General features: G+C 34.5%; 1 protein-coding gene across 4 annotated transcripts in view; it reads left to right on the forward strand.

Moving 5' to 3' along the window:
- The window catches only part of LOC107145563 (gamma-aminobutyric acid receptor-associated protein-like 1), a 44,250-nt gene that overhangs the window by 11,757 nt on the left and 4,664 nt on the right, over positions 1–27,829 (forward strand). The window contains exons 1-3 of one of the 4 annotated variants that reach the window (XM_015489576.2): positions 18,856–18,895; positions 21,746–21,815; positions 23,253–23,341. In XM_015489576.2, the coding sequence (XP_015345062.1) occupies positions 23,266–23,341 (76 nt within the window). In that variant the 5' untranslated portion in view covers positions 18,856–18,895; positions 21,746–21,815; positions 23,253–23,265. Of the gene's footprint in view, positions 1–18,855; positions 18,896–21,739; positions 21,816–23,252; positions 23,392–23,414; positions 23,455–27,829 lie in introns of those variants that run through there. The other 3 variants (XM_048795437.1, XM_048795434.1, XM_048795433.1) reach the window with 3 other exon arrangements.

Here is a 27,829-nt window from a genome sequence, read left to right on the forward strand (position 1 = left end):
CAGAGATCCAAAATTTGTTTTTCTCAGTTATTTTAGTATATGGGGAAGAAAAAAGATAAATAGTCCTTGTCCCCAAAGCTCTGAGACCATTGATGTAAGCTTATTTGCCCTATTGTGATACAGACCATAGCTCATATTCCTTTTTTTCTTTCATTATTACAGTTATGGACACTTTGGTACTTTGTAAACACACATGGCTGATCATTTTCCAGGTGTCATAGCAGGAAGTGATCACCTTCAGGAAGTCATGGAACACATTTCAACATGGGTGCAGGTGTGCATAATTTTCTACAGTGACTGACAAGAGACTTAAGTCATGCTGCACATTCAGCAGGCTGGTATCATCTATTCTAACAACAATGTATTTAAGATCCTTAGGAAATCTGTTTAGGGTACTTAGCTCCCAAAATTTGCATAAAGTAATTCTGAATTCATCTCCTAGTAGGCTCAAAACAATAAGCAATCACTATTGTTTTGCTCACATCATTCCAGCAAAACAATAGTGATTGCTTATTGCCTGATTTAAGCAATATGCACATGGTATTCAAAGAATAAAAGAAACAGTCATATTTTAGGTGCCTACATTAGCTAATTCCCAACCTCCTTCAGGTCTCAGCTCAGGTGTCACTCAAGGAGGTCTACTCCCAAGTACTTCTGTAATATTTCAGTATACCCACCCATTCCCAGCCCTCCCAGTCTTTATTACTTTACTTTTTGTGTTTTTTTTCTCAGCACTGATCATCTAACCTAATTTTCTTGCTTATCATCTGTCTGCTCTCTAGATAGTAAGATTTAGGAAGGCAGAAACTTTCTATTGACTGACTTATACAAAGTGGTCAGCAGTGCCTGGCATATAGTTGGTGTACAAATAAAGAGGTTTCAATAGGACTGATAACAGGTAATTCAGTTGAGAAATTAATTATCCAGAAATGCACAAATTACGAATATGTCATTCAGAGAACTTTGGGAACCCAGCAATGCTTACTAAAAAGAGGACAGGAAACAGGTTGAATTCCAGTTCTGCCATTTGACTTGCTCTGTGGATGGACCAATTTATCACCTGTACAAATGAAATTCAGAGTAGTTTTTCTATTGAATACATTGAGTAATTACATTTTCCAGAAATGCACAAATTAGTAATTATTCAGTTTTGGGGGCTATTAAATAAATCCTTTGTAAGCCACTAAACACATTATTACATATTAAGAATAAAATAAATTCACTTTAAATTAAAATGGCAATAACTTAGGCTACCTAGCAGGAATGCTCTCCCAAGTTTTTACTTTTCTTATTCACTGTTAGTAGCAGATGTAGGCTGCAGCTTGAGCCAGGGGAAATGAAGCAGAATATGTTAACCTGGACATCTCAAAAGTTTTCAGACTTGATATGAAACCGCAGCAATGACTCTTTTCCTTTCTGTTAGATTATTCCCTTTATAACTGATTCTTTTGATGTCAGTAGCTGCCCCCTATTCTCAAAGATGGTACTGTGGGTCGTCTTTTCCATATAGGTGAAATCTAGATGTGGGACAGAACATACAACTTGTTTTAGCCTTGTTAGGCTGGAATCAATATCATACTTTTTAAAAAAACATTTTGATATTTTGAGCTACATAATATAAAATGCCTGGACAAATATAATGCTGTACACACACTAACAATATAAACAACTTCTATTTATTTAGGTTTTTACCACCCAGAGCAGAAGGGACTGTAAAATGGTGCCTTCCAAAGAGAGTACCCTCAGCTCAGGTTCCTCTTGAATCCAGAGCTGCTCCCTTTCTGTGCTCATTTTAGTGTTGAGGAACAGCTAGTTAAGAAGGCAAGATCTGTGTCTTATTTTGCTTTCTTGGATTTTAAGAAAATGTGGCACATGCCTTTAATCCCAGTGACTCAGCCTGTGGCAGTAGGATTACAAACAAGTTCAAGGTCAGCTTGGACAATTTGGCAAAACCCTGTGTCAAAATAAAAAAATAAAAAGGTCTGAGTATGTAGCTCAGTGGTAGAGCACTGGCCTAACAAGTACAAAGCCCTGGGTTTGATTTCCAGTAGTAAAAATTATGAATAAATGAAACAGAAAAGAAATAGGGGCCCTATAAGATTTGCTAACTATGACTAGCAAAGAAAGCAGAGAGTGAAAGACGTTTCTTGCCATTTCTTAACTAGCTGTTCCCAAACACTTGACTGAAAATAGGAAGGAGAGGTGTTTCTGCCAACCAGCAGCTCTGGATTCATGAGGATGCCTTTTTGGAAGGCACAGTTTTATAATATTAAAGAATATTGAAGGAAAGAGATGGCCAATTAGATTTTCCAATACCACTTGTACTCATTTTTTTATGAGAGGCTGGCTGCTCAGACCTAAGTTGTATATACAAGTCACTATGCTAGATAAATAATCTTTGACAATAAACAAGGGTGAATATTATAATTCATTGTGACTGCAGGAGGAGGGAGATCAATTAGTTTTTCCAAAAGAAGATAATTAAGTCATGTTGAATATACATAGTTAGATTTGAACTCAAGTCTCACTGAATTTCATGCATGGGTCCTCACCATGGTCAAAACAAATTAGGGCCTTTGAGTCCATATGAGGTTTTGATAGAAATACTGAAGGTTTAAATGTTTCAGTTTTTTGGGGGGATAGTCCCCTCTCTTCTAAAGTTGCTTCTGCTTACTCTTACAAACTAGCCAGGTTATTTTACACCACCAGCCCATCACTCACCTTGCTCTCAATATTGATTATCCTTCTCTGTCTGATCTGCCTGGTGGGCTCTCTCCAAGAACACCTCATGTATGAAACTTAGGAATGACTACAAGTGACATAGTAGTTGTAAATGATAGTTTATTATGTGCTAATATAAAAGCCTAGGTTTGGAATGAAAGCTGTCTCCTCAGACACAGGCTGTCCCTATTTTGTGTTCCCACCAGTTGGTGGTGACTTTCACTTGTGCAGTCACAGGCAACATTTCTGCTTTGATCAGTGGGCATAATAGGAGGATAGATCAGCTTTTCTTAAGGAAGTTTCTCTGAAGCGTCTAAGACGAGTTTAACTTACCTCTACTAACTAGAACTTAGTAACACAACCACATCTCACTGCACGTAGAGCTGGAAAATCTCTTTATTCTAGGTGGCCAGTTGCCTGGTTCAGAGTTTTATGTATATGGATAAAAAGCATAATGGATTTTTTTAATGTATATATAAACCAGTACCTAACATCTCCAATAGTCTCTTGAAAATTGCAGTGTAATTCTTTTTACAGTCACTGTATCCTACATCATAGTATTTTCATTAAGGCAACCATACATTTTATTGACCATTGGATTGCCTCTTTTGTTTTGAACCTATATTACTTCTCAAATTGCATTTTTGGTCCTGCAAGGACTAGGACTATTTCTATTCGTCTTCAAGCCCCAGAGTGCCTCGAAGCAAAGGAATGAGTGACTAAGTATATGGATGAATATACCAAGAAGTAAAATTTATTTTTAGAGTATTAGCACCTCAGCTTTGCAACTTAATCTAAATTATTCTCCATTAAACATTAATTGTTTAACCAAGCAACTGGGAATCCTTTATCATGGTGAAATGGTTTTTAGTAAGTTAGTCAGCTTTCTTTTGCTGTGACAAAATATCTAAGATAAATTAACTTAGAAGAGGTTTATTTTGGCTCATGGTTTCAGAGGGTTCAGTCCATGGTTGCTTGGCCACATTGCTTGAGGTCTGTAGCAGCACAATATATTCATTGAAGAAGCACAGGACAGAGAAGGCTGCTCATCTCACAGCAGCAAGGAAGCAAAGAGAAAGAGAGGAAGGATCCAGGGGTCCCAATAACCCTTTTAAGGGCAGGTCTCTAATGACTTAACTCCTTCCACTAGGCCCCACCTCCTAAAGGTTCCAAGGTGATCAAGCCTTTAACATATTAAACTTTGGGAGATAAAATTTAAGATCCAAGCCATAACAAAAGTTACATGGGACAAATACTGTGAAAAGAATTTAAAGTGTTTTTGTCATCATTATGTAATTATAAATAAATCAATATGTAGTAATTACATAATAAAATGGCATTAATCTTAAATTCCCATGGTTAGGGGCTGGGGATGTGGCTCAAGCGGTAGAGCGCTCGCCTGGCATGCGTGCGGCCTGGGTTCAATCCTCAGCACCACATACAAACAAAGATGTTGTGTCCGCCGAAAACTAAACAAATAAATATTTTAAAAATTCTCTCTCTCTCTCTCTCTCTCTCTCTCTCTCAAAAAAAATTCCCATGGTTAGTTTATTCCAAGACTTGTAAGAGACAGTTATTTTTATGAATAAGCCTACTTCCTTTCTCTGCCTTTTTTTTTCCACCTTGGTTAAGTCAAAGTGGCCTAAAATGGTGGACATTAAATGAAGTTAGTACTTTAAATCTGTATCTTGAGCCCTTCTTTCTTCTTATAAGGAATTTGAGACAACGGGTAAGTGATTTGCATAATATTTCCAGTTTTAATTTCAACCTTTTTTGGAAAGTTAATTATTGGCATCTTTTATACTTAGTGAACACAATTGTATGAGTCATTTTTGAAAGACAGCTGATGTTCTTAAGAATCTTAAGAGTTGATTCAGAAGAGGTTGTCGTTTTCTCCAATTACAATGGATTTCTTAGGCAGACATATAAAATGGAGACTGGATTTCCCTTCTCTACACAGAGCTCTAAATCAATATACCAATTAGTTAACCCTACGAATTTCAGTTTTCCTCATTCATAAAGCAAAAATAATGCTTGTTTTGCAAGAGTTTGTATCTTACATATCGTTATATTATGTGTTATTCCTTAACTGCTCTTCCTTTAGATATGTGTCCTCTGTCACCTGGAGTTTCTTAAAATCGGGATTATGAATAATTCATTTTTGTGTCCCACTAGTGCCTGGCTCTTAATACATTTTTTCTGAATTTAAAACAGCTGTGCAATAATTAAAACCAAAGGAGTGTGGGCTGTTTTCATATCCTGCTTACAAATCTAAAAATTCTCTAGCTAGTAGGTAGGTAAGGCATTTTGGGAAGCAAACTTAAGCCTTCAAAGTCAAGTAAATTGTCAAATTCAGGATGTAAAATGATAAGTTGTGTCCTTGATGTTTCCTAGTACAATCTGTCTTTGCTCCTTTTGCTGTGGATTTGGTGCCTCTCAAATAAAGGCAACTGAATTTTGGTGTTTTGTTTTTTCCTCCCAGAAACCTCAAGATTTTCCAAAGATTTATCTAGAATATATAATAGATATCCCTCTGACTGTTTATATGGTAACATTGTACTAATTTTATATGGTAACATTCTCCCAATTTCAGTTTAACCATTCTTTTCTTGAAGGGTCCTCTGAAACTTTCCATCTAGGTTAGCTTCCTCTGTGCCATACTTGTATAAGTTTCTTTCTTCATGGAACATTTAAATAGTTCAACACATATTACATAGGGCATTTTTTTCTGTCTTTTCCTCTCAATAGAATCTTAATTTATGAAGGAAACTTCCACAGTGGATTTGTAAACTATTTTTCCTTCGTTGCCCAACACAATATTTGGCATCTATCATGAGTTTAATAAATTTAAATCAAATAAAAGAACTCTGCAGTGTTTGAGTATTGGGCAGCGGGTTCATTTGTTAGGAGAATCTGTTTCAATATCATTCACTCAAGGCTTCTCTTCAGGATGAATTTTCAAAAACTGTGTTCTGTTATTGACATGAAAATATTTTCCTTTTTCCATTGCTTTGATGTATATTTAATACTTCATTTATTATTTATTTTTATGTGGTGCTGAGGATCGAACCCAAGGCCTTCACGTGCTAGGCAAATGCTCCACCGCTGAGCCACAACCCCAGCCCCTGCTTTGATGTATTTTTAATCTCCCAGTTTTCCTTTGTATCTAGGGTTGCTGTAACAAATTACCACAAACTGGGAGAAAAAAAATCCATATTTTTCTCACAATTTTGAAGACTAGAAAGCCAAAATCAAATTGTTGGTGGGGCCATGTTCCCCTTGAAGATTCTAAGGAAGGGCCTTCCTTGCCTCCTGGAGGCTTCTAGTGGCTATTGACAGACATGGCATTCTGTGGGCTTCATTCCAAGTGATGGAATGGAGTGCCAGTCTCTGCCCTCTTTGTTACATGTCACTCTACATTCTGTCACCACCTGGCTTTCTTATGAGGACCCCAGACAATGGATTTGAAATCCATCATAGTCCAATGTGGTGAGCCGCTTCTGCCGTTTATGCAAATTATGGTCACCATTACAAGATGGCGCTGGCTCCGCTGTGGTCTGTGACAAACAACTCCTTATTTGGGAGAGTTGGCGCATGACTTTTCATCACCCTATGAGAAAGCTCCACGTGGCTGCTTTGCATTGGGGCTTGAGATGCTTTATTAAGGCTGGGAGGGGCATCCGAGAGAGAGAAGAAGAACTATCAGGGGGCCTGAAATAAACTACTGAAAGAAGATTCCCGAGTGTTGCGTCTTTCTTGCGGGCAAGAAGTCGCGACAGTCCAATAAGATCTGAACTTAACTATTCACATCTTCAAAAACCACATTTCTGAAAAAATTCACATATCAAAGAACCAGGTGGACCTGAATTTTGGGAAGCTGCTATTCAGCTCACTATAACTACTAATATAAATTTATGAGTAATAGGATAATGGACGAAGATTTTTGAACCTTAGGGAATTTCATATCCAAATGCAAGTTTTTATTCTGCAAAATCACTCCCCTCCTTTTTTAAAAAAGTAAATGCAAATGTGTTAGCTTCAGAATTTTAGAAAAGCATCTGAATGTTTAACAATGTTTAGGTATGTCTAATATTTTTTCATATCTTTATAAAAAGTCTAAAGGCATAATAACTAGTTTTAAATTTTACTAGTTTGTGTAAAGAACATTACCCACACACTACATTGACTTCATGCACATTTCTTCATAAGTGCCTACTATGCTTATTATATTTCATTAACTTGTCCCTCAAATGAACAAATATGAACAATAAAAATACCATGAATACATTGCATGGTTTTGTGTTCAGATTTTACTCATTTCTCTTCTTGAAACATAAAATTAGAAATGCACTAATTTATCTGACATGAGCAACATCAGCACAAGTCCAAGAGGAGGGGAAAAATGGAATAATTGCAAGAGTATAGGCAGAAGCTTGTCTTGATCTGTAGTTTCTTCTAGAACATTGAAGAAAATGGTACTTGGCCTTAACTGGGGAGGCACACCCACAAGCATGTCTCCATGGCTGCCGTCAATACAGCTGCTCTCCAGCTGGACACAGCACCATGATTTCCTTTCCTGCAAGGCATGGCGCCCTGCCTAGTTCCATGCCATTGATAATGCAGCGGGACATTCCACTGAAGAGGCAGCCAGTGGAGGCAGAGAGGTGGATCTGGCTTTTTTTTTAAGTTCCTGAAAATAGTTGCAGTATTCTCATCAACTATGCTCATTTGAAAAACTGAAAACTGTCCTCTCTATATATTGGTTGTTCAAGCCCATTCCTCTGGTAAAACAGAAAATGTCTCCTTGTGCTTATCTGTGGACAGAACCTATGCTTGCTCTTGGACAAGCAGACCAGCACCTTGTTCCATCCCAGGTCACCTTGGAGACCTGAGTTAGGGGACAACTCTTGAGTTATCAAATCACTGTTTTAAATTAACCATTGATTTCTCTCAGCTGCAAATTGATTTGTGCTGATTCCAGCCAACCTACTAGACCACTATATGGATAAGTACAAACATAATGCTTATGTTTTACAAATCCTTTTAAATTTAGTTGCTCTGTGATCCTTACAACACACTCATCCTTATTCTCTCTCTCTCTCTCTCTCTCTCTCTCTCTCTCTTTTTCCTAATAAGGAAACATTTTCAAAGGGTGTGTGTGGACAGTAGATCAGGGTTAGGCAAACATCTGCCTTTCTCATGCTAACTGCAGCTGTGTAGGATTGAGCAAATGACATAATAGTAAAGCTTCAAGCAAAGTTCTTGACTCTAAGTACAAAACAGAACTGAATGAAGTGTTTTTCCTTTTTAATGTCCAGTGAGGAAATAGGCTTAGAGAATGTTTTAGCTTTTCTGAGATAATCAGCTTATAAGGATGAAAGGATTATTTAGGTTCACAGTTTCAGAGATTTCAGTTCATGGTCACTTGGCCTGGTTGCTGTGGGTGTGTGCTGGCACAGTACACCATGGCAGCTGAAGTGTGTAGCAAAGGAAGACTGTTCACCTCATGGTAGTTGAAAAGCAAAGAGAGCAAGAGAAAAGGGGCCAAGGTCCTAATATTACTTTCAAGGGCACACCCCCAATGACTCACTTTCTCCCACTAGGCCTTACCTCCTAAAGCTTTCACTACCTCCCAGTAGTGCCACAGGCTGAAAACCAAGGCTTCACACATGAGCCTTTGGAGGACATTTAAAATCCAAACCATTGCAGAGGGTAAAAACATTGATATATGATTTCTTTCCTAGTTATTGGCAGAGCTGGATTCTCATCCAAATCTTGTACTTTAAATCCATTGCTCGTGCTTTATGGTGTAAACATTCAAAATCCTCTCTTCTAGCATTGTAAGATATATAGTACATAATTGTTATCTATAGTTACCCTACTGTGCAATAGTACAACAGAATTTCTTCCTCCTATCTAACTAATTTAGTAACCTTTGATCAACTTCTCCTTACTGCTTTCACCCTCTTCCTCTTTTATTTGATTCATAATGATGGGATTTAGTTTCCTCCTAAAACCATGTGTTAGGAATAGCAAGGAAAAAAAAATCCAAGGAGAAGCTATATCAAAAGTTCATCAATGAGGATGGGGTGGTTCTTCAAGCAGTCTAGCAATTCTCAAATTAAGAATGTGTCAGGATCAACAAGAAAATAAGCTAGGCACAGAAAAATATCACACAATCTTACTCATTTGGCATGTAAGTTGAAAATAGAATGGTGGTGACCTGAGTCTGGGGAGAATTGGAGGGTTGGAAAGATAGGGAAGTTATCAATGAGTGCTAAGTTACAGTTACGAAGGAATAAGGAGTTATGATGTGCTATTTTACTGAACAGTATAGTGCCTATAGAAAATAATATACCATATATCTGCAAAATATAAAATAAAGCATTTTGAATGTTTTCACCATAGAGAAATGAGGAATTTGTGAGTATATAGATATGTTTAACCTGATTTAGACACTACACAATGTATCCGTGTATCGAAACATCACAATGATATGTATAATTGTATATTTCAGTTAAAATACATTTAAATTTAAAAAATGAAAGGAAATCTAAAGAAAAAGTCTTCTGAGAAGTAGTTTGAACTACTTTTCCCGAGTCTACCCTCCATTTCTTTTCACCCCATAGGTTCAAAATAGGGCTGAGAATTTGCATGTCGACAAAGTTCCCAGGTAATGCAGATGCTGTAAGTTCAGAGGCCACACTGTGAAAACCATGGTAGTAGAAAACAGATATTAGAAAATTCCTTCTCTGAAACATCCCACCACCATAAGCCTCAGTGAGTCATCAAGTATAATATGATTAAGCAGTGTTTCTCTTGAGATGCTTCATGTGTCTGAGGCTACATACATCAGATTTGCCTGGAATGCTTGTTAATCAGGGGAGATTGCTGTTCATCACTCAGATTTACTAATGTAACTCTCAAAGGGGTAAAGAGAAAACAGGATTTTAAACAAGGTATTATGTATGCTGATGAATACTTGAGAGCGTGGGGAAACAGATTCTACTTGCCAAAGAATGAGAGAAATTCACAATGAGTATAAAAACAAGTCTACAATACAATTTATCTAGGACTAAAAAGGAAGACCATGGGACTGTCATTTGGGTTATATTTTTGTAGAACAGATTTATTGGGACATACCTATATAAGGGAAAGTTTTAAGATGATCCTTCAGGCTTCTTTTAATCTTCTACTTATTTTGGAAGTTAAATAATATTGATTTGTTATAATCTGCATAAAACTGCTGTTATCAAAGGTTTTGTTTATTTCTTCTCAAACAAAACAATTTTTGTTTTTATATCCACATTCAATTAAAATCCATGTGCCCTACTGAACAAGGTTAGTTATTTAGTGTTTTCACATCCTGGCTGCACATTACCACCAATGGCAAGCTTCTAAAAACCACTGATGCAGCTGAGGGTATGGCTTGGTGATAGAGTGCCTACCTAGCAAGGCCCGGAGTTCAGTACCAAGTCTGTGTCTCTCTCTCTCTCTCTCTCTCTCTCTCTCTCTCTCACACACACACACACACACACACACACACACACACACACACACACAGTCAAACCACTAATACTCTGGGGAGGATTTGGTCACCTTTACCTTTTCAGGTCCCCAACTGATCTATCTAAGTAGGATTTTGAGCAATTCAAATGGATGGGTGATGGTTGTGGAAATAGAAGTATGTGATGGTTAATTTCATGTGTAAACTTGACTGGGCTATGGGGAGGCTCAGAGAGCTGGTAAAATATTATTTCTGAATGTGTTTGAGGATGTTTCTAGAAGAGGTTATCATTTCAGTCATTAGACTGAGTAAAGAAGATCCACTCTTGCCAGAGTGAGTGAGCATCATCCAATCCACTGAGAGCCCTGACAAAACAAACTGGCAGAGACTCTCTTCTTAAGCAGCATCTCCTGCCCTCAAACACTGGACACTGAAGCTCATGGCTCTGGGGACTTTGAGATCCAGGATTTACACTGTCAACATTATTGGTTCTCAAGTCTTTGGATGTGGACTGACTGACTTCATTGGCTTTCCTGATTCCTCTCCTTGCAGGCAGCAGATAGTAGGATTTTGTTAGCCTCCATAATTTCTCAAGCTAATTTTCATAATCTCTTATCTCCTCCCCTCCACGATCATACACACACACACACACACACACACACACAATTTTATATTAAATAAAATAAATGAATCTGTTTGGATTAAATATATATAACTTAATGGTTGTTTCTCTGGAGAACCTTAACTAATATAGAGCTCACCATCTGAGTTTTCCTTATTTTAATTCTAAGTAATAGATGTACAGTAATTCGTGGCAGATCATATTTTCTTCACCATCTATTCTTATAGTGCTTCAGAATCTAGTTGGTGAATTCTATTTCTGCTACAGAGGAATGGAGGCAATAAGCGTTTGAATTCTTTGTACATCTAGAAGAAAGTAAGCCACCTATCTTCTATCATCTGTTTTGTATTTCCATCTGCCTGAACAACTTTGATAAGCTAACTTGCAAGGCAGCTCCCCAGCCCCTACTCTTCCCTACGGCTCCAGAGTTGGAGGCTAGATTTCCAAAACAATTCTGGTAACTGTGCCTTGGCCACTAGAGGGCAGGCCAGATCCATTTAGAACTCCCTCCAGCCTCATTTGTCACTGGCTCTGTCATTTCCTCTTTTCGATGAGTCTGTCATTCATAATTCTTTGTGTTTTTCTGTAAACAAAAACCACAGAATCCTACCAATAGAAAAAAATATGTGAGATCATCTTGTTAATTTTCAACTTTAAAAAATTTTCCCCCAAAGGAGGGAGACACACATCTTACACACTTTTTAATTGTTAGCCTTTCTAGTTTCTCAGCATTTAGATGAAATCCGAACACTCCTTGGTCAAACATGTGCATGTACTTTTGTTAAAAAATTAAGTGATGCAGAAACCAAAAGGGAAATTACTCAAGGAAATGAAAGCATTTATAAAAGAAAATAATATAACATAATTTATCCCCTCATTTGTTTTGCTTAAGTTAGGGAAAAAAGTGGGGAGAGGGATAAAGAAAGACTTGTTTTTTGCTGTATTTTGGTTGTTTATACCATGCAGAGTATTTGCCTCTATAAAAGGTGAGTTGGCACAAACAACATAAAGTTTTGTTGATAGACTCTCGCTGCTATCTGAGAAGCAGGTATCAATGATAAATTCCTTTAAATGTCTCTGTTCACAGAACTGACTTTGCTTTCATTCTCTTAGTCTATAGGTTGTTATAAATTAATGAAGAACTTCCTCGTGGTAAGGTGGATGGAGGAGGAAAAGACAGGGAGAAGGAAAAGGAATATTTCTGGAACATCTTTTCTCAAGCATACTATACTACTTTTTTTATTTGGAGCTTAAGATTTTTAAGGATGATTTATAAAGACTCAACTACCCTAAGCAACTCAGTAAGACCCTGTCTCTAAATAAAATATTTTAAAAAACGGCTGAGGATGTGGCTCGGTGGTTAACCTGGGTTCAAAAAAAAAAAAGATAGCTAAAAATTTTTAAATATCTATCTGTTATTCTATATAACCTCATGGATCATGTATCAGTTGCCCTCTCACTAATTAATCTTGAACCACACTGGTCTTAAATGGATCTACATCAAGCTTTGTTCTAAGAGCTGTGCACATGCTTGCATGTTCTGCTGAATTATTCCTTCATTAGCTCTCTAACGCCAGCTCATTCTCATACCTTGTCTTAATTTAAATGTTATAATCTCTAATCACCCAGTTAGAGATCATTGGTTCCTTTCATTCTTACTCTGAATCTCAAAACCTTTCATTTAATTTATAACATGAATTGGAGCTAGTATTATTTTTGTTGCTTTTTACTTAGATTTTATAATTTCTTTTATTAGACATAATTTCCATGAAACCCAAATCATTTCTATTTTTTACTCATTCAATAATTTCATCACTTAACAAATATTTATTGCTCACCTCCTATATATCAGATTCTAGGCTGATAGACACACAAAAATACTTTTTGTGTGTGATGATACACTTTTAGAAAGAACACTCTGAAAAATATATTCTGTACGTAAACTGAGAAATAAGTAGTAGATGTTCATACTCTTAGAATCTAAGAGATGATTTAATATGAATCTCAATGAGAAAGAAATTTGACATGATTAGTAAGAGATAATCAGAATCATAAGAAAAAAATATCACTGACATAATGATTTATATATATGAAACCCATCATAGAACCAGAAACATACTATCTGAAATAATCTGGTGTACATTAGCTCAATAAAGTGATGCACTGAAGCTTAGTTCATGAAATGAGACAAAGCCAACTGAGGTGGGTCTAAATTAGATTTTCCACCCATACCATGTATTGTAGTCATTCTTCCATGTAGAGTTGTGTAAATCTGATCTAACAAAGGTCAACAGTAGGTGGAATGAAGGTTATGTTCATGGTCTCTGGGATCTAGGTTTCTCCAGTCCATTTGTATTGAATCTTGAGTTGCTCACCTAATTATTATGAAGTTGTTCAAGAGGCTCAACACTTCTGGAAGTCCTAAGGAGAGTAAATTCATCTAAGATTTCTGTTTTATCTTGTTTTAGTCATTTAAACTGTTTCAGCTTAGTTTAATGAAAAAGATGCAAAGATATTTAATATTATACTACTAGGCTTCTTGTGGGTCAATAGCCAAGGAGAGAGAGGGATTCAAGGGTCACTCAACATATCCAAAGTAGGAAAATATATTATAAAACAGACAAACTTAATTCATCTCTAGGAACATGGGTTCTAAGAAGCCCAGATACCATGAAGATGGCAGAAGAATAGCTTTGTCCAGGCCAAAGGACCTAACGTTACAACTTGCTCGATGGGCAACCCTGTTTCTTATTTGATTGTGTGATAATGAGCTCTATTGTCAATACTTGATCTATCCTCTCTGTTCCTTTTTAGTTATTACTGTCTTCAGTAATAAATCTTTGATTTTAATGTTGCCAATTTCAAATGAATTATTTTGCTCTCTCTGAAGTTATGGAACTCCGTAGTGATGTAAACAACATGCTATATGTGTCTTCATGTATTATCCATCCATCCTAGAAAATAAGTGTTAAAGGCTTGATGATAGTAAATCAAGTATGTGCATGCAGTTAGATACCCTGATCCAGAATAGAGCTCTAACATAGTGTCAAAAGAGGTTGTTTTAGTAAAGAGTCTTCCAACTGGGCCCCACCTCTTCTTTGATGGCCATTGTCCAGTTTAGAAGTTGTGATATACAGAGTTTCCAAGGCCAACATGCCTATCCTAAAACTCTTCTGTTTACAAACTAGAACTTTGAGCAAAATAGGTATACTGTCTGATTAGTTACTTCTTGACAAATGGGGCAATTAGATCCCTGATGCCATGAGGTGGTTGTGGGAATTAAATATAATAGTACATGCCATAGTAATATGCTTTAGAAGAAAATCATCACAGGTGGACTCTCCAACAAAAATAAATAAAGAGAAAAATGGGAGATACACGCCAATTTTAATTTTTTATTCAACTCTGCATTTGATTTGTTCTCTAAAATGCTGATCCTGATATTTGCAGTTGGACTCTCAATACCATGTTGATTTCATTTTACTAGTATGGGATAAGTTTTTAATTTTATTTTTCACAGTAACAATAACCAAATCATTCAGAAATATTAACCAAAATACATTACTCAAACCATTTTTCAAAGAAGATTCGGGGCCCAGTGGAAGACTCTTTAATAAAACAACCTCTTCTGATACTGTTAGAGCTCTATTCTGGACTAGGGTGTCTAACTGCGTGCACAGACTTGATTTACCTCCAGTTTGGACATAAACAAGAAAACATATTAAATTTTTCCTCCCCCCTCTCCAATTCAAAACAATTATTCACCACTATCTGCTTGATAATGGGTTGTTTGCAAAATCCAAAAGCAAAAGAACGCAATGCAGAAATCTTTTTGAGATATTGATTTCAATCCCTTAGATACATACCCAAAAGTGAGATTGTTGGATTGTATGATAAGTCTATTTTTAGTTTTTCATACTGTTTTCCACAGTGACTATGCTAATTTATATTCTTTCCAACAGTGTAAAAATTCTTCCTTTTCTTCACATCCCCATCAACATATTTTATCTTTTGGATAATAGCATTCTAACAGGTGTGGTTATATTTCATGTGGTTTCAATTTGCATACTCCTGATGATTGGTGATGATGAACATTTTTTCATTTACCTGTTGGTCATCTGTATGTCTTTTTTTGCAGCATTATTCACAATAGCTAAGATCTGGAAGCAATCTAAGTGTCCATCAACAGATTAATAGAAAAAGAAAATGCGATATGTGTGTGCATGTGTGTGAGTGTGTGTGTGTGTGTGTGTGTGTGTAATTCACATACCCCTTCTCCTAGTTAAATGCCTCATTTTATATATATATATATATACACACACACACATATAAACACACACACACATACACACACAATGGAATAATATTCAGCTTTAGAAAAAGGAAAATCTGTTACTTGTGACAATATGGACAAACCTGGAAAACATTATGCTAAGTGAAATAAGCAAAGCACAGAAAGACAGATACTGCATGATGTTATTTTATCTGTGGAACCTAGACAAGTTGAACTCATAGAATGAAGGTAGAATGATTGTCGCCAGGGAATGTGAGTGGTAGGAAATGAGAAGGTTATGGTTAAAGAGCATAAAATTTCAGATTTTATCTGTAGAAAATGTTTAGAGGTATATTGAACCAGAAATGAGTATGAAGACGTTGAATATGTTAATTATCTTGATTTAATCATTTCACGATACGTGTGTATGTGTATGTATAACAAAACACCATATTGAAACCCTAAAATATATATAACATTTTTTTGTCAGCTTAAAATGTGAAAACAAACCAACCACAAGAGAAGATATGAAACGATAAGAAAAATCTGGATATTATTATTTTCCATCAGTGTTAGACACTGACTGATAATTTTACAAAATGAGGCTCTAACTAGGAGAAAGGGGTGTGTGAATTAAAGATGTCATAATATGGAATATTAATCTTGCCAGGGATTCTCACTGAAAGAGGTCTTTATTCCCCATAGTGGAGAAGAATAAAAACAATATGATTTCAAAATACAATGACTTTGTGTCACTTTTAGTGTATATATGACTAATTAATAAATGTGTGTGGGAGTAAAATAAGGTGTTAATACCTCAGCAGACCTTCAAGGAGCTACTGCTGTGGTTGCCTGCATATGTGGTTGGAAACCATTGTTCTATGGTGACTTGTTGACGCCTTGGGTTTCTTATTCTGAAATAGCCAAAGACTTGTAGCAAATAGGTCACTCTTCGTTGGCCAAAGCTTGGGCAGCTTTATTAAGGACCAGCAAAATGGTTCTGAAGCTCCTAGCAAGGGAATACAAGAGAAAATTTCTACATCATAAAACCCTGTGGTCTTTGATTCTGCTATTGAAACTTAAACATCAAAGGAAAGAGACAAGGGGAGACAAGTAAATGTCTGAACAAAGATCAGGGGACAATTTATGACAGAGAACTAGAGATCAGTGATCAAATCTGTAGTTACATATTAGGCTCAAGAACAGTCAAACCACCCATTTGTAACCAATACCCTTATTCACCCATCATCAATCAGTTTATGACATATCAAGCTCTAGAAACCAAAACCAGATATAGTCAGAAATAAAATGAGAAAAGGTCTTATTAACCATGAAACTCAATTTAACTTAAGGAACCCATACTCCTTTGACAGAGTAATAATTCAGTTTTAACTTCATTTAACTATAACATGGTGATATTAATCGTCCTTGATGTTTACTGTGTGGCAGAATTTTTGTTAAGCATTTGGACTAATTAGTTCATATAACCATTTTTATAATGCAGTGAGTAAATCTTATCACTGCCTACATTTACAAGTAAGGCCACTGAGGATTGTCAACTAATGTACTCAGTTTCACCTAGCCAGCAATTGGAAGAGCTAACTGCCTAAGAGGTTTACCCCAAACCAGGTAAATAAACAGAAAACAATATGCATAATTACATGAAAATATAATTTCTTTTTACCTCAATTATTTCAGTAGTATTATAACTCTGTTTGAATTTATCTATATAAACAAATATGAATGCATTGCATGTACATTGATTATTCCATCAGTAGATTCTGTACATGTGCTTATCTGTGTTCTATCTGTCCTCATAGAGCCAAAATATAGATTTTGATGTCTGTTTAAACATGTTAATTTTCACTGCAACAAAAATAGTTCAGGGAGTTTTATTATGCTTTTTTATGTGCCTTAAAAATTTCCTAGTTTCTCTCTTGCCATGTTTTTTGTCCCATAAGGAACACATATTTATTCTAACACTAACCATCTCTCCCTTTGTATATTTAAGAATTTATGATACTTTTTAAACCTAATACCTAAAACTTTCTTGGACAGACTTAATGTAGTATTTTGCATATTTTTTAGATTTATAATACTTATTCATTATTCTTTTTTTATTCTTTGCTTCACCTTCACATTTTCTTTCTTTTATCTGTTTCAATGAATCTAAGATATGTTGTTTTCACATTTTAACATCTATGATATCAGGATACATCTTAAAATATGAGGAGTCTTACCATTACTGTTGGCTAAGAGGCAGTTGTGATCTGCTTATTTCTGACTTTGATTCTGACTGGTGACAGTGACAATGCAGAGTAGTAATAAAGATAGTGTACATTGTTGGTCCTTCATGTTTAAGTCAACAGATGATTTTAGTATCATTAGCAAATGGAACAGAATTTTCTAATCCTGTATTTTCTCCTAAAATTTCTACAATCTTTTCTTTTTCTACAAGACTTTCAAAGACAACTTCTATAGAACTTTCACAGAGCAAATAATATCCAGCATAGAATTTCACTAATGAGCATCAGAAGTTAGAGACCTTAGGGGATACTTTTCTAAGAAATATTATGTGGCCATTGTTCTTAATGGCACAGAGGGCAGTATTGTATCAAAACAATTCTGATGACAGTAAATGTTGTTTACTGACATTTATAAACTTCAGATTTTTTAATATGTGTTTTGTATGAAATTATATTTAAACATACTTTCTTATTGATGGTTGTACTTTTTTTTTTCATTTGAACCATGTGCTTAGTTGGAACATCATTATCTATTACAATAGATTTTAACTCTTTCACACCTGAAAATACCATTTTTGAGTTTCATTTGCATCTACAATTATATCATATATAATAAAGTATACATGACTGACAAAATATACTTTATCTAGCCATGAACAAAGTGCATGTGTTTTCAAGTATGAATTTTATGGCATCAGCATAAAATTGGGAAAGATTTTAAATTAGGCATTAAGATAGGAAAGGGGAGTTGGTATTATCCCTTGTATTACACAATTGAGGAAGTCTTTGATTCTGCTATATCATGAGGACTTTACTTCATGAGATATTTTCTGAAAGAAAAAAATTACAAAACTTTAAACAAAAAATAAAAAAGTTTTGAATTAGAAACAAAAAGCCCAATAATAGTAGTTAACATGTTTTCTCATTTAATCTCTAGAAGAATTCTTTGATGAGAATACTTTTATTCTCTTTATTTTTACAGATTAAGAAATAAATCATAGAGTTAAGCTGGACTAAAATTGCAAAAATTATAAATGGCTCAGTTGAACTGATACACTGACTTAATGTGATACCAAACATGTGCTTTTAGCCATAATATCAAAATGCCTCCAACAAAATTAAAGATAGGAATTCTTTAGAAGCAGTGTACAAAATCTTGGGCAATTCATTAATTTTTAAAACATATGTTGAGAAGCAACCTTGACAAATCTTGACAAGAAAAAGTGTGAAATTATTTCACACTTGACTTTTTACAAAACATAACAAGTTTCTTCTCACATTCACCACACATTTGCAGTGAAGATGACCTGAGGGCTGTGGTTATACCTTTCATGCAGGAAAAGTCCATTTAGTTTGAACTTGTCAAGCCCAGGGATGGAAGAAGGTCAAGACAGCTTGTAATATGTTTCTTAACTCAACTGCTCCCTTTGTAGTTTTGTCTCAGTACAAAGAAGGTGCAATCACTCTGGCTTTGTAGATCTCAACTTTAAGGAAGCGAGTAGTGTCGTCCTTCTGTTTGCTCTAAGGCAGACTAACTTTGATGATATATATATATATATATATATATATATATATATAATCTACCATGCTAAGATTCCTCAGGATTAAATTGTCCTGTGTTCCTGTCTTTATACCTGTTCTGGTGCATTAGGCTGTTAACCTAATAAGAAGCATTTACATCTCAAGTTCTCTCTCGAGTCTTATTGAATCTTAAGATGGTGGTGGTAACTTTTTTGCTTTCTCTTTTTGGGGAGAGTACGTTTATGAATGGGGTTGGAAACTAGGAAAGGATGAGCAAAAGAAAAAGCTCCCCTGGGTTGTTTTGCTTACAAACATCTGACAAACTAACGGCCTCCAGAGCCTTTCAGAAATTCATACCATTTCCATTAAAGATCCTGCCCTGTCATTTGCAGCAGCATGGATGGAACTGAAGGTCATTATGTTAAATGAAATAAGACACGCGGAAAGACAAATGCCACATATTCTCATTTGTGAAAACTAAAAAGAATCACATAGATGAATGGAATAAAATAGTTCATAGAGTTCAGGAAATGAAGAGGGGGATTGTGGAGGGAAAGAAGTTCAAAAAGGGGCACCACAACACAGAGAGAAGGAATTCTGTTTTTCTGTAGCATAGGAGAGCAACTATTGATTTAAATAATCTACACTTCCAAATGACTAGAACAGATGAAATTCCCAACACATGAAAATGTTTAATGTTTGAGGAGATGGAAGTGCTTATTACCTTCATTTGATTATTATATATTGTGTACATGTAATGAGTTACAAAAATGTATGCTAAGGCCCAGCGCGGTAGTGCATGCCTGTGATCCCAGGGGCTCAGGAGGCTGAGATAGGAGAATTGTGAGTTCAAAGCCAGCCTCAGCAATTTAGCAAGGTACTAAGCAACTTCGTGAGACCCTGTCTCTAAATAAAATACAAAATGGGGCTGAGGATGTGGCTCAATGATCCAGTGCCCCTGGATTTAATCCCCAGTTCAAAAAAGAAAATGTACATTAAGATGCACAAATATTATGTCTCAAAAAAATAATTTTACTATCTCGGTTTGTCCATCTGGGGTCTGTAACTAGATAAAGAGAAAGGAATATTTTCTCCTGAGTCACTTTATCTCAAACTTGCCTTTTGACGTAGATAAAGTTTGGTTATTAATATATCAGTTAATTTTGAAACAGTCTGTATTTTTACTTTGTTTTTGCAATATCCTTCTGCTTATTAACTTCCATTATACGTTGAGGCAAATTAGTGCAAAGTAGTCTCAAAAACAGATAATGCATTGAAATGAATTATTAGGGTAATGTAAATGGTCTTAGGTCTATATCAGGTGCTTTAGTTTATATACTGAATGTCTCCAAAGGCCTGTGTATTAAAGATCTGATCCCTGGCTTGGTATAATTGGCTGATAGTGGAGACTTCAAGAAATGGGGTCTTATGAGAAGTGTTAGGTCTTGGTAGTATGCCCTCAAAGGAAATAGAAGGACTCCAGTCCTTTTCTCTCCCTGCCTATCACCATGAGGTTAATATATTTTTGCTTCACTAAATGCTTCTTCCTCATCATTATGTACCTTCTCACCTCAGCCCCCAAAGTGATGGGGCCAATCAACCATGGACTGAAACGTCTGAAAAATGTAAAAAAAAAAAACAAAGAAAAACTTTCTTCTTTGCAAGATTATTTTTCTCAGGTATTTTGATACAGTAAAGAAAAGCTAACACACTGGGAGAAAGTCTTATAAAGAAAGGATCATTGAAAGAGCTTTAACTGAACTCACAGTTACAAGTGCCATGTTTCATTAAGTTACTATCATCAACACCTTATTTAATATGGTAAAAAGTTTGTATTTGGGATCTCTAGCACCCCATAAACCTGAGTTTAAATATAGTACCTCTGGATCCTTACCACCATTGTATTCATAGAAATAAGATGTGGAGAAAGATTATTAATTCTTATGACTTGAGATTTTGGTAATAGTTTAAAAGGCAACAGAGTTTTAGTTTTGATCAAAATAAACAAAACACTTCCAAACAACAGATTTTTAAATTTATTTTGCTATTTTAAGAAAACTACATATGGCCCAAAGAGCCTCTGCACATTAGAACATTATGAAACTATTCTAAGAATGGTGATTACCTTTCTTACTTCTCATAACTATTTGTACTGTTTCTGAATGTCATTAATAATAAAAATGTTCTTTTCTTTGGTTTTCTTTATATACCTAATATATCTCTTGTATAATCACATTTAATTTATTTATTGGGTCATTTTTATAAGTTTATATGTATGTGTACAAATAATACCATTCATATTTTTAGGGGGAAAGTATATAATACACTGGACAAATGTGAGTTTTTTTTCAAAACCATTATAACAGAGAAAAATAAAAATGAGAATATAAAGTGTGCATCAGTAAGAAAGAAAGAGCACAAGTCAGCAATATGTTTCTATGATTGAGCCACATACATCTTCCTATAATCTCTCTTTCAAAATACAAAAAATTAAGGGTTTATTAATGATGTATTTGTCCTTAATTCTGCAGAGACAACATACCTGTTTTTCAGTAAACAAATACTATTCTTGAAAGTTGCAGCAAATTAATTTGCTGTTTTGTAGATTATTGAAGTGAATAGACTTACTCTGGTTACTGTAATTGAAAAGACACCAGATTCTCCAATCGTAAGAAATTAATTTCTCTATGCTTATCATGGCTTGAAATGAAATACATTACTTTGCTTGGCTTCCAAGCAGTGCTCTCACCTATATTGTGGTTGTGAAGTTCCTGTAGTTAACTATGAAATGTGATACAACAAGCACGTTTTTTCTACTGGGATTGACAGTTTCTATTTCTGCTCTAATTTACCAGGTCCTGCCTCCTCACTTTCCCACATATTAAATTTTTAGTTCAAGTTTCTGAAATTTCTTCCTCATTTCAGGTACGTTTAACCTTTTCTACTTCATTCATAATTTTCCCTCCTTCAACTTTTAAAACAAACAATCACTAGGAAATTTTTAGGGGAGACTCTGTATGTTTTTAGACATTTTTAACTTTAAAAACTGCAGTTTATTTTCTGGCTTCAAGTTATCAAAGTTTTTCTTTCTTTGACTCTTTTCTTCCCAATCTTTGCTGCATGTCTAGTAGTTTTTCTTAGTAAAAGCTTGAAAAGTTGAGTCAGATATTATTATTATTATTATTATTATTATTATTATTATTTCTTTTTTTTTGTAACCACAAAGAGCCATATCTCCAGCTCTTTTTTAAAATATTTTATTTAGAGGCAGGGTCAAAGTTTCTTAGGGCCTCCCTAAATTGCTGAGGCTGGCTTTGAACTCATGATCTTTCTGCCTCAGCCTCCCAAGCTTCTGAGATAACAAGCGTGTACCATCACACCTGGCAAGTAAGGTATTTTAAAGTCTGACAAATAATAGACTTTGTCCTGATCAGTGCTTTGCCAGTTTTGATGCCGAAAACCAATTTTAATAAATATTTATAACCAAAAATTTTCAAACTTTGAAACTTACATGTTTTGGTATTTAGTCTGTCTTAATTACTTTTTTATAATTAAATTCCTTATTTACTTATTCAAAATAAAGAAGATTTTTATAAAATAAAGAAATAAACTAGTAAATCAACAGACTGTATACATCAATAGGGTATATGTTATGTTGTGCATGTATGAATGTCACAATGAATCTCTCTAGTATGTTTAATTGTAACGCACTAATAAAAGAAATTTTTAAAAAAAGACTAAACATGTAATTATCCCACAACCCGTGAATTTCATTTCTGGGCATTTATCTGTATTAAGAATTGTAATGAAAAAAAAAAAGAGTACATGTATAATGGCATAATTTGGTGTGAACATACTTTATATACAGAGTTACAAAAAATTGTGCTGTATATGTGTAATAAGGAGTGTAATGCATTCCACTATTGTGGTGTATTTAAAAAATAAATAAAAACAACAAAAAAGAAAACTAAAAAAATAATATATACATAAATAACTACAAAAAATCAACACATAAAAATAAATCCTAAAATAATATGAAAGAAAGATGCTTTGTCCAATATTTATTAATTATGAAATGCAAATATTAACCTCATGCTTTAATCATCAATTGTGAAATGTTTACTAGGGAGTACAAATAATAAAATTAATGCTTTTATTTTATTTAAATTACAATGATGCTAGAGAGGGATAGGCTTAGAATTTTTGGAAATAAAATCATTGCAGATCTATAATTGTGTTTTCAATCCTGGCATATCTATTCTTCAACACAAATATTAAAAAATATTTCCCCCTGTTTTTATTATAAGATACCTTTCCAAATTATAGAGTGACATATCAATATTTTCACTCTTTATTTCACAGTGTTTTTTCCTATATGAAAATGAATGAGGAGCCTACAACTTTTACTACACTGAATGAGAATTATCAGCAGAAACACACAATGAAAAAAGGTATGAAGACTAAATTAAGTTTGAACAAATTGCCATTCATCAGGAAAAAGGTAAAAGACCAGAAACTTTACTAAAAAAACACAATAACATGGCAAGCAATATCATTAGCAAAGGTAAAATATTATATTTAATAAACATATACAGAATGAAAATTATGTAGTAATCTGTGTAATGTATTGGGGAGATACAAAAATATAGTAAAAACTTTTTCCAAATCTAAGTAGGAAATGCAAGTAAAATATTGAGTATTGACAATGTAGATTATGACAAAGGCCAAATGGTCAATATTATAAATAAATTGAAAGGTAATCTGTATAGTTTAGACATTTCATTTGCTTAGGTGAGAGTTCCTTTAGACATGAATTTGAATAAGTCAAAAAAGTTGGAAATTCTCTTGCTACAGACTTCAAGGTGTCAAAGTGTGGAAAAAATTATGGGGCACAGCTGCATGAGAGGCTGAACTTAAGACTTAAGTTGTTCTGAGGCCTGAGAATTTTATTGTGCAAGAAGTCAACATATAATTGGACTGGATTGACTTCTGTGTCAGAGGGTGGTATACAGCTGATACTTGATTGTTCCATATTCCTGAAACAAATAAAAGACACATGTATTTATTTCAAATTTGGATCGCAAATTGCATATAGCAACAACAAAATTAACCCCTATTTAAGATTTAATGCAGCTAATGTAATGGGAAGTTGCATTTAAGTCTTGTTTCTGGAACTCTGCATCTGATTGCAGCCAGCTTATGTTTTTCAGACCTAATGATCTGGGAAAGATATGAAGAATTAGAAGTAAGGTGGCAAGCTTCTCAAATAGTAGAAGCCAATTTCTTGTGGCTATAAAAATTAGGTTGCCAAGATTTCCTTGGATTATTTTTTACAAAAACATAAGCACGTTTTGTGTGAGTTTTTGGTAATAAAATTCAAAGTGTTTAGCTTTTAAGGGAAAAAAAGCATGATTTATAGTTATTTGTCGATTGAACAATACATGTTTATTAAAGAAAATGTTAAAAGTAGAGTAAACATTTTAGAAGTCCCCTATGATACTATTTTCTGCTTATAAGGATTTGGAGTGTATAATTTAATATTCTATATATGTTTTCCACAATAAGTGGAAATATAAAGAAACTTTTCATATACAAAACTTTTTCATGTACTATATGACTTTATTTATATCAAGTTCAAATCGAGCAAAATTATTTAGTGGCAATGGAAATAAGGATAATGGTTATATTTTGACCCTATGGATGCTGATAATATTATGTTTTGAATAGAATTATAGTTGTACAATTATATGCTTATGATACAGTCATATTTTGTGTCTTCTAAACTTCATATATTCATTAAGAAAAAGAAAGAAAATAAAGTATAAATTTTGTATAGCTGTCATGGAAAGCTATGATTATTAGTTGCAAGTTTTTTTCTTAGTAACTCATGGAGGTATTTGTGTGTGTGTGTGTGTGTGTGTCCTTTATTATATTTTAACACTTTTATGTATTAGGGTCTATCTCTGGGACTTCTTTTTCAATTCTCTCACTTTAAAAATCAATCTTGCTAATTAAGTCTATTTGCTGTTAATCAAAAGTAGAATGAGACCTTTAATTAAGTTTCAGAATTCTATTATTTTTACTTGCCTATTTTCCAAACTACTCCAGACTACTAAATCAAGTTCCAAAAATTCTGTTTCATTTTTTAATATTGTGTTTTATTTACTCATATAATTTGAGAATAGCTGAAATGTTTATAGTAATTTTTCTAGTTATAAAATTTGTTATATAAATTGTTTTTTATCTGGCTTTTTATTAAATTATTTTTATGTATCACAGATCAGGTTGCTGTGTTTCTACCTTGTGGCAAGATTAAGGGCCATTTCTCAAATTCCTAAATTTGAATGCTTAAATATGTGGTCCTTGCATGGCTGCTCTGAGTCCTGATGGAAACACATAGGAGATGCACCTCAAGGAGATGCCAGGAAAGAATACCTTCAATTTTCCATCCTAAATAATTTGGTAAAAAAATAATCATGCCAAGTCATAAATATCTAGCTAGTTTGGTTAAACTTGTATGCCAGGATGCTTCCTTCATCTAAAGTCCTACTTTGTTTCATGCTTAGTTCTCCAAAGATGGGAATATTCTCAGTGAGAAGTACCTTTAAGATCTTGCTTTCTGCCATGACAGAGAAGAAAGTGAAGTAAAGTGATTCAATAGGAATTCCAGTAGTTTAAAATCTACAGAGATTATCAACCCAAGAAAATCTCAAGGAAAATGAAACAAGCTTTTGACATTTTACCTACATAGAAACTCCATTTTTTTTTTTTTTAGTCTTTTGATCTTTGTTCATTTCCCATAAGGACAGATGGCATAATGGTGAATATCTGAAAAAAGAATTGAGGTGACAAAAAAATAGGAGAATTTGACAAAAGATAAAATAATTGTCAAATGCATTGGAGAATCAAGGTGAAGATTCAGATTTTAGATGTGAATGAGCACTAGCTGTTCAACATCTTTCATCAGGTATTTGCAATACAGATGCAGGAAGAGGGATACTAGAATTCAGTTCTTAAGTGTTAACTTAGCAAATGTTGTAGAAAATGAGGACTCAGTGGAGGCTGCATCTCATACTTGTGTCCCTGTTCCTGGGTATTATCCTTCATAACACATTGTACACTTTCATATATGTTCACTGAGTTAAGGAAAGGAGGAAGTGTGGAAGGAAAAAATAAGTAAGTGGTACTTATTCAGCTTCCTAATTTAGAATGTAGCCACTTTTACTTTTTTATTTTTTAATATATGACAGCAGAATGCCTTACAATTCTTAATACACATATAGAGCATAATTTTTCATATCTCTGGTTGTATACAAAGTATATTCACACCAATTCATGTCCTTATACATGTACTTTGGATAATAATGATCATCACATTCCACCATCATTTATAACCCTATGCCCCCTGCCTTTCCCTCCACCCCCTTTTCCCTATCTAGAGTTCGTCTATTCCTCCCATGCTCCCTCTCCATATCCCACTATGAATCAGCCTCCCTATATCAAAGAAAACATTTGGCATTTGTTGTTTTGGGATTGGCTAAATTCACTTAGCATTATCTTTTCCAACGCCATCCATTTACCTGAAAATGCCATGATTTTATTCTCTTTTAGTGCTGAGTAATATTCCATTGTGTATATATTTCACATTTTTTTTTATCCATTCATCTATTGAAGGACATTTAGGTTGGTTCCACAGTTTAGCTATTGTGAACTGTGCTGCTATAAACATTGATGTGGCTGTGTCCCTGTAGTATGCTGTTTTTAAGTCCTTTGGGTATAGACCCAGGAGAGGGATAGTGGGTCAAATGGTGGTTCCATTCCCAATTTTCCAAGGAATCTCCATACTACTTTCCATATTGGCTGCATCAATTTGCAGTCCCAGCAGCAGTGTATGAGTGTACCTTTTTCCCCACATCCTCTTCAACACTTATTGTTGTTTGTCTTCGTAATAGCCATTCTGACTGGAGTGAGATGAAATCTTAGAGTGGTTTTGATATGCATTTTTCTAATTGCTAGTGATGATGAACATTTTTTCATATATTTGTTGACTGATTGTATATCTTCTCCTGAGAAGTGTCTGTTCAGGTCCTTGGCTCATTTATTGATTGGGTTATTTGGGTTTTTTTTTGTGTGTGTGCTTAGCTTTTTGAGTTCTTTAAATATCCTAGAGATGAGTTCTCTATCTGATGTGTGAGGGGTAAAGATTTGCTCCCAAGATGTAGGCTCTCTATTCACCTCATAGATTGTTTCTTTTGCTAAGAAGAAACTTTTTAGTTTGAGTCCATCAAGAAATAAAATCAAAAACCACTTTTACTTTTTGTATAGGAAAGAACTCAGTGCTTAAATGAATCATTTCCTATTTTGGTTTCATAAAGTTTTCTTGCTCAGTTTTTTTTTCCTTTTCTTAGGTGGAGAGGAATAATAAAGAGGAGTATTTGGAGCTAGAATTTATGAATTAAGGACTGTACTCTGCCATTAATTTTTTTGTTTCCATTATTTCATTATATAAATTGTGAATTATTTGCTCATATTTTGTTATGATATTTATATTTCTGTTATTGATTGCTTGCCGGTGTCCAGCCCTAGCGGGGTCCGGGGAATCCTGAAGGATGAGTGGCGTCGGCTAAACGATGAGACAGGAGTCATTTCGTTGGAGCAATCTCCAGAGAAAGAGCTCTAATGCAGCTTTCTCTGTGTCATCTTTTATTACAATTTTTCTCATCATTATAGATTCAGAATACGTCATTGATTATACAATTTCAAAACTTTGCCAAGACATAACGTTTCCTTAACCATAATTAGGGGTATAGAAAAATGTAACATCAATTTACAGTTTTCCAGGATGTGACTTTTTAATTATCAATCATTAATAAAATGCGTCACTAATTTACATTTTTTCAGATTTTCCCAAGATGTACTATTAACTAATGCCAAACTAC

The sequence above is a fragment of the Marmota marmota genome, unplaced genomic scaffold (assembly GCF_001458135.2).
Source record: "Marmota marmota marmota unplaced genomic scaffold, marMar, whole genome shotgun sequence".
Classification (NCBI taxonomy): Eukaryota; Metazoa; Chordata; class Mammalia; order Rodentia; family Sciuridae; genus Marmota; species Marmota marmota.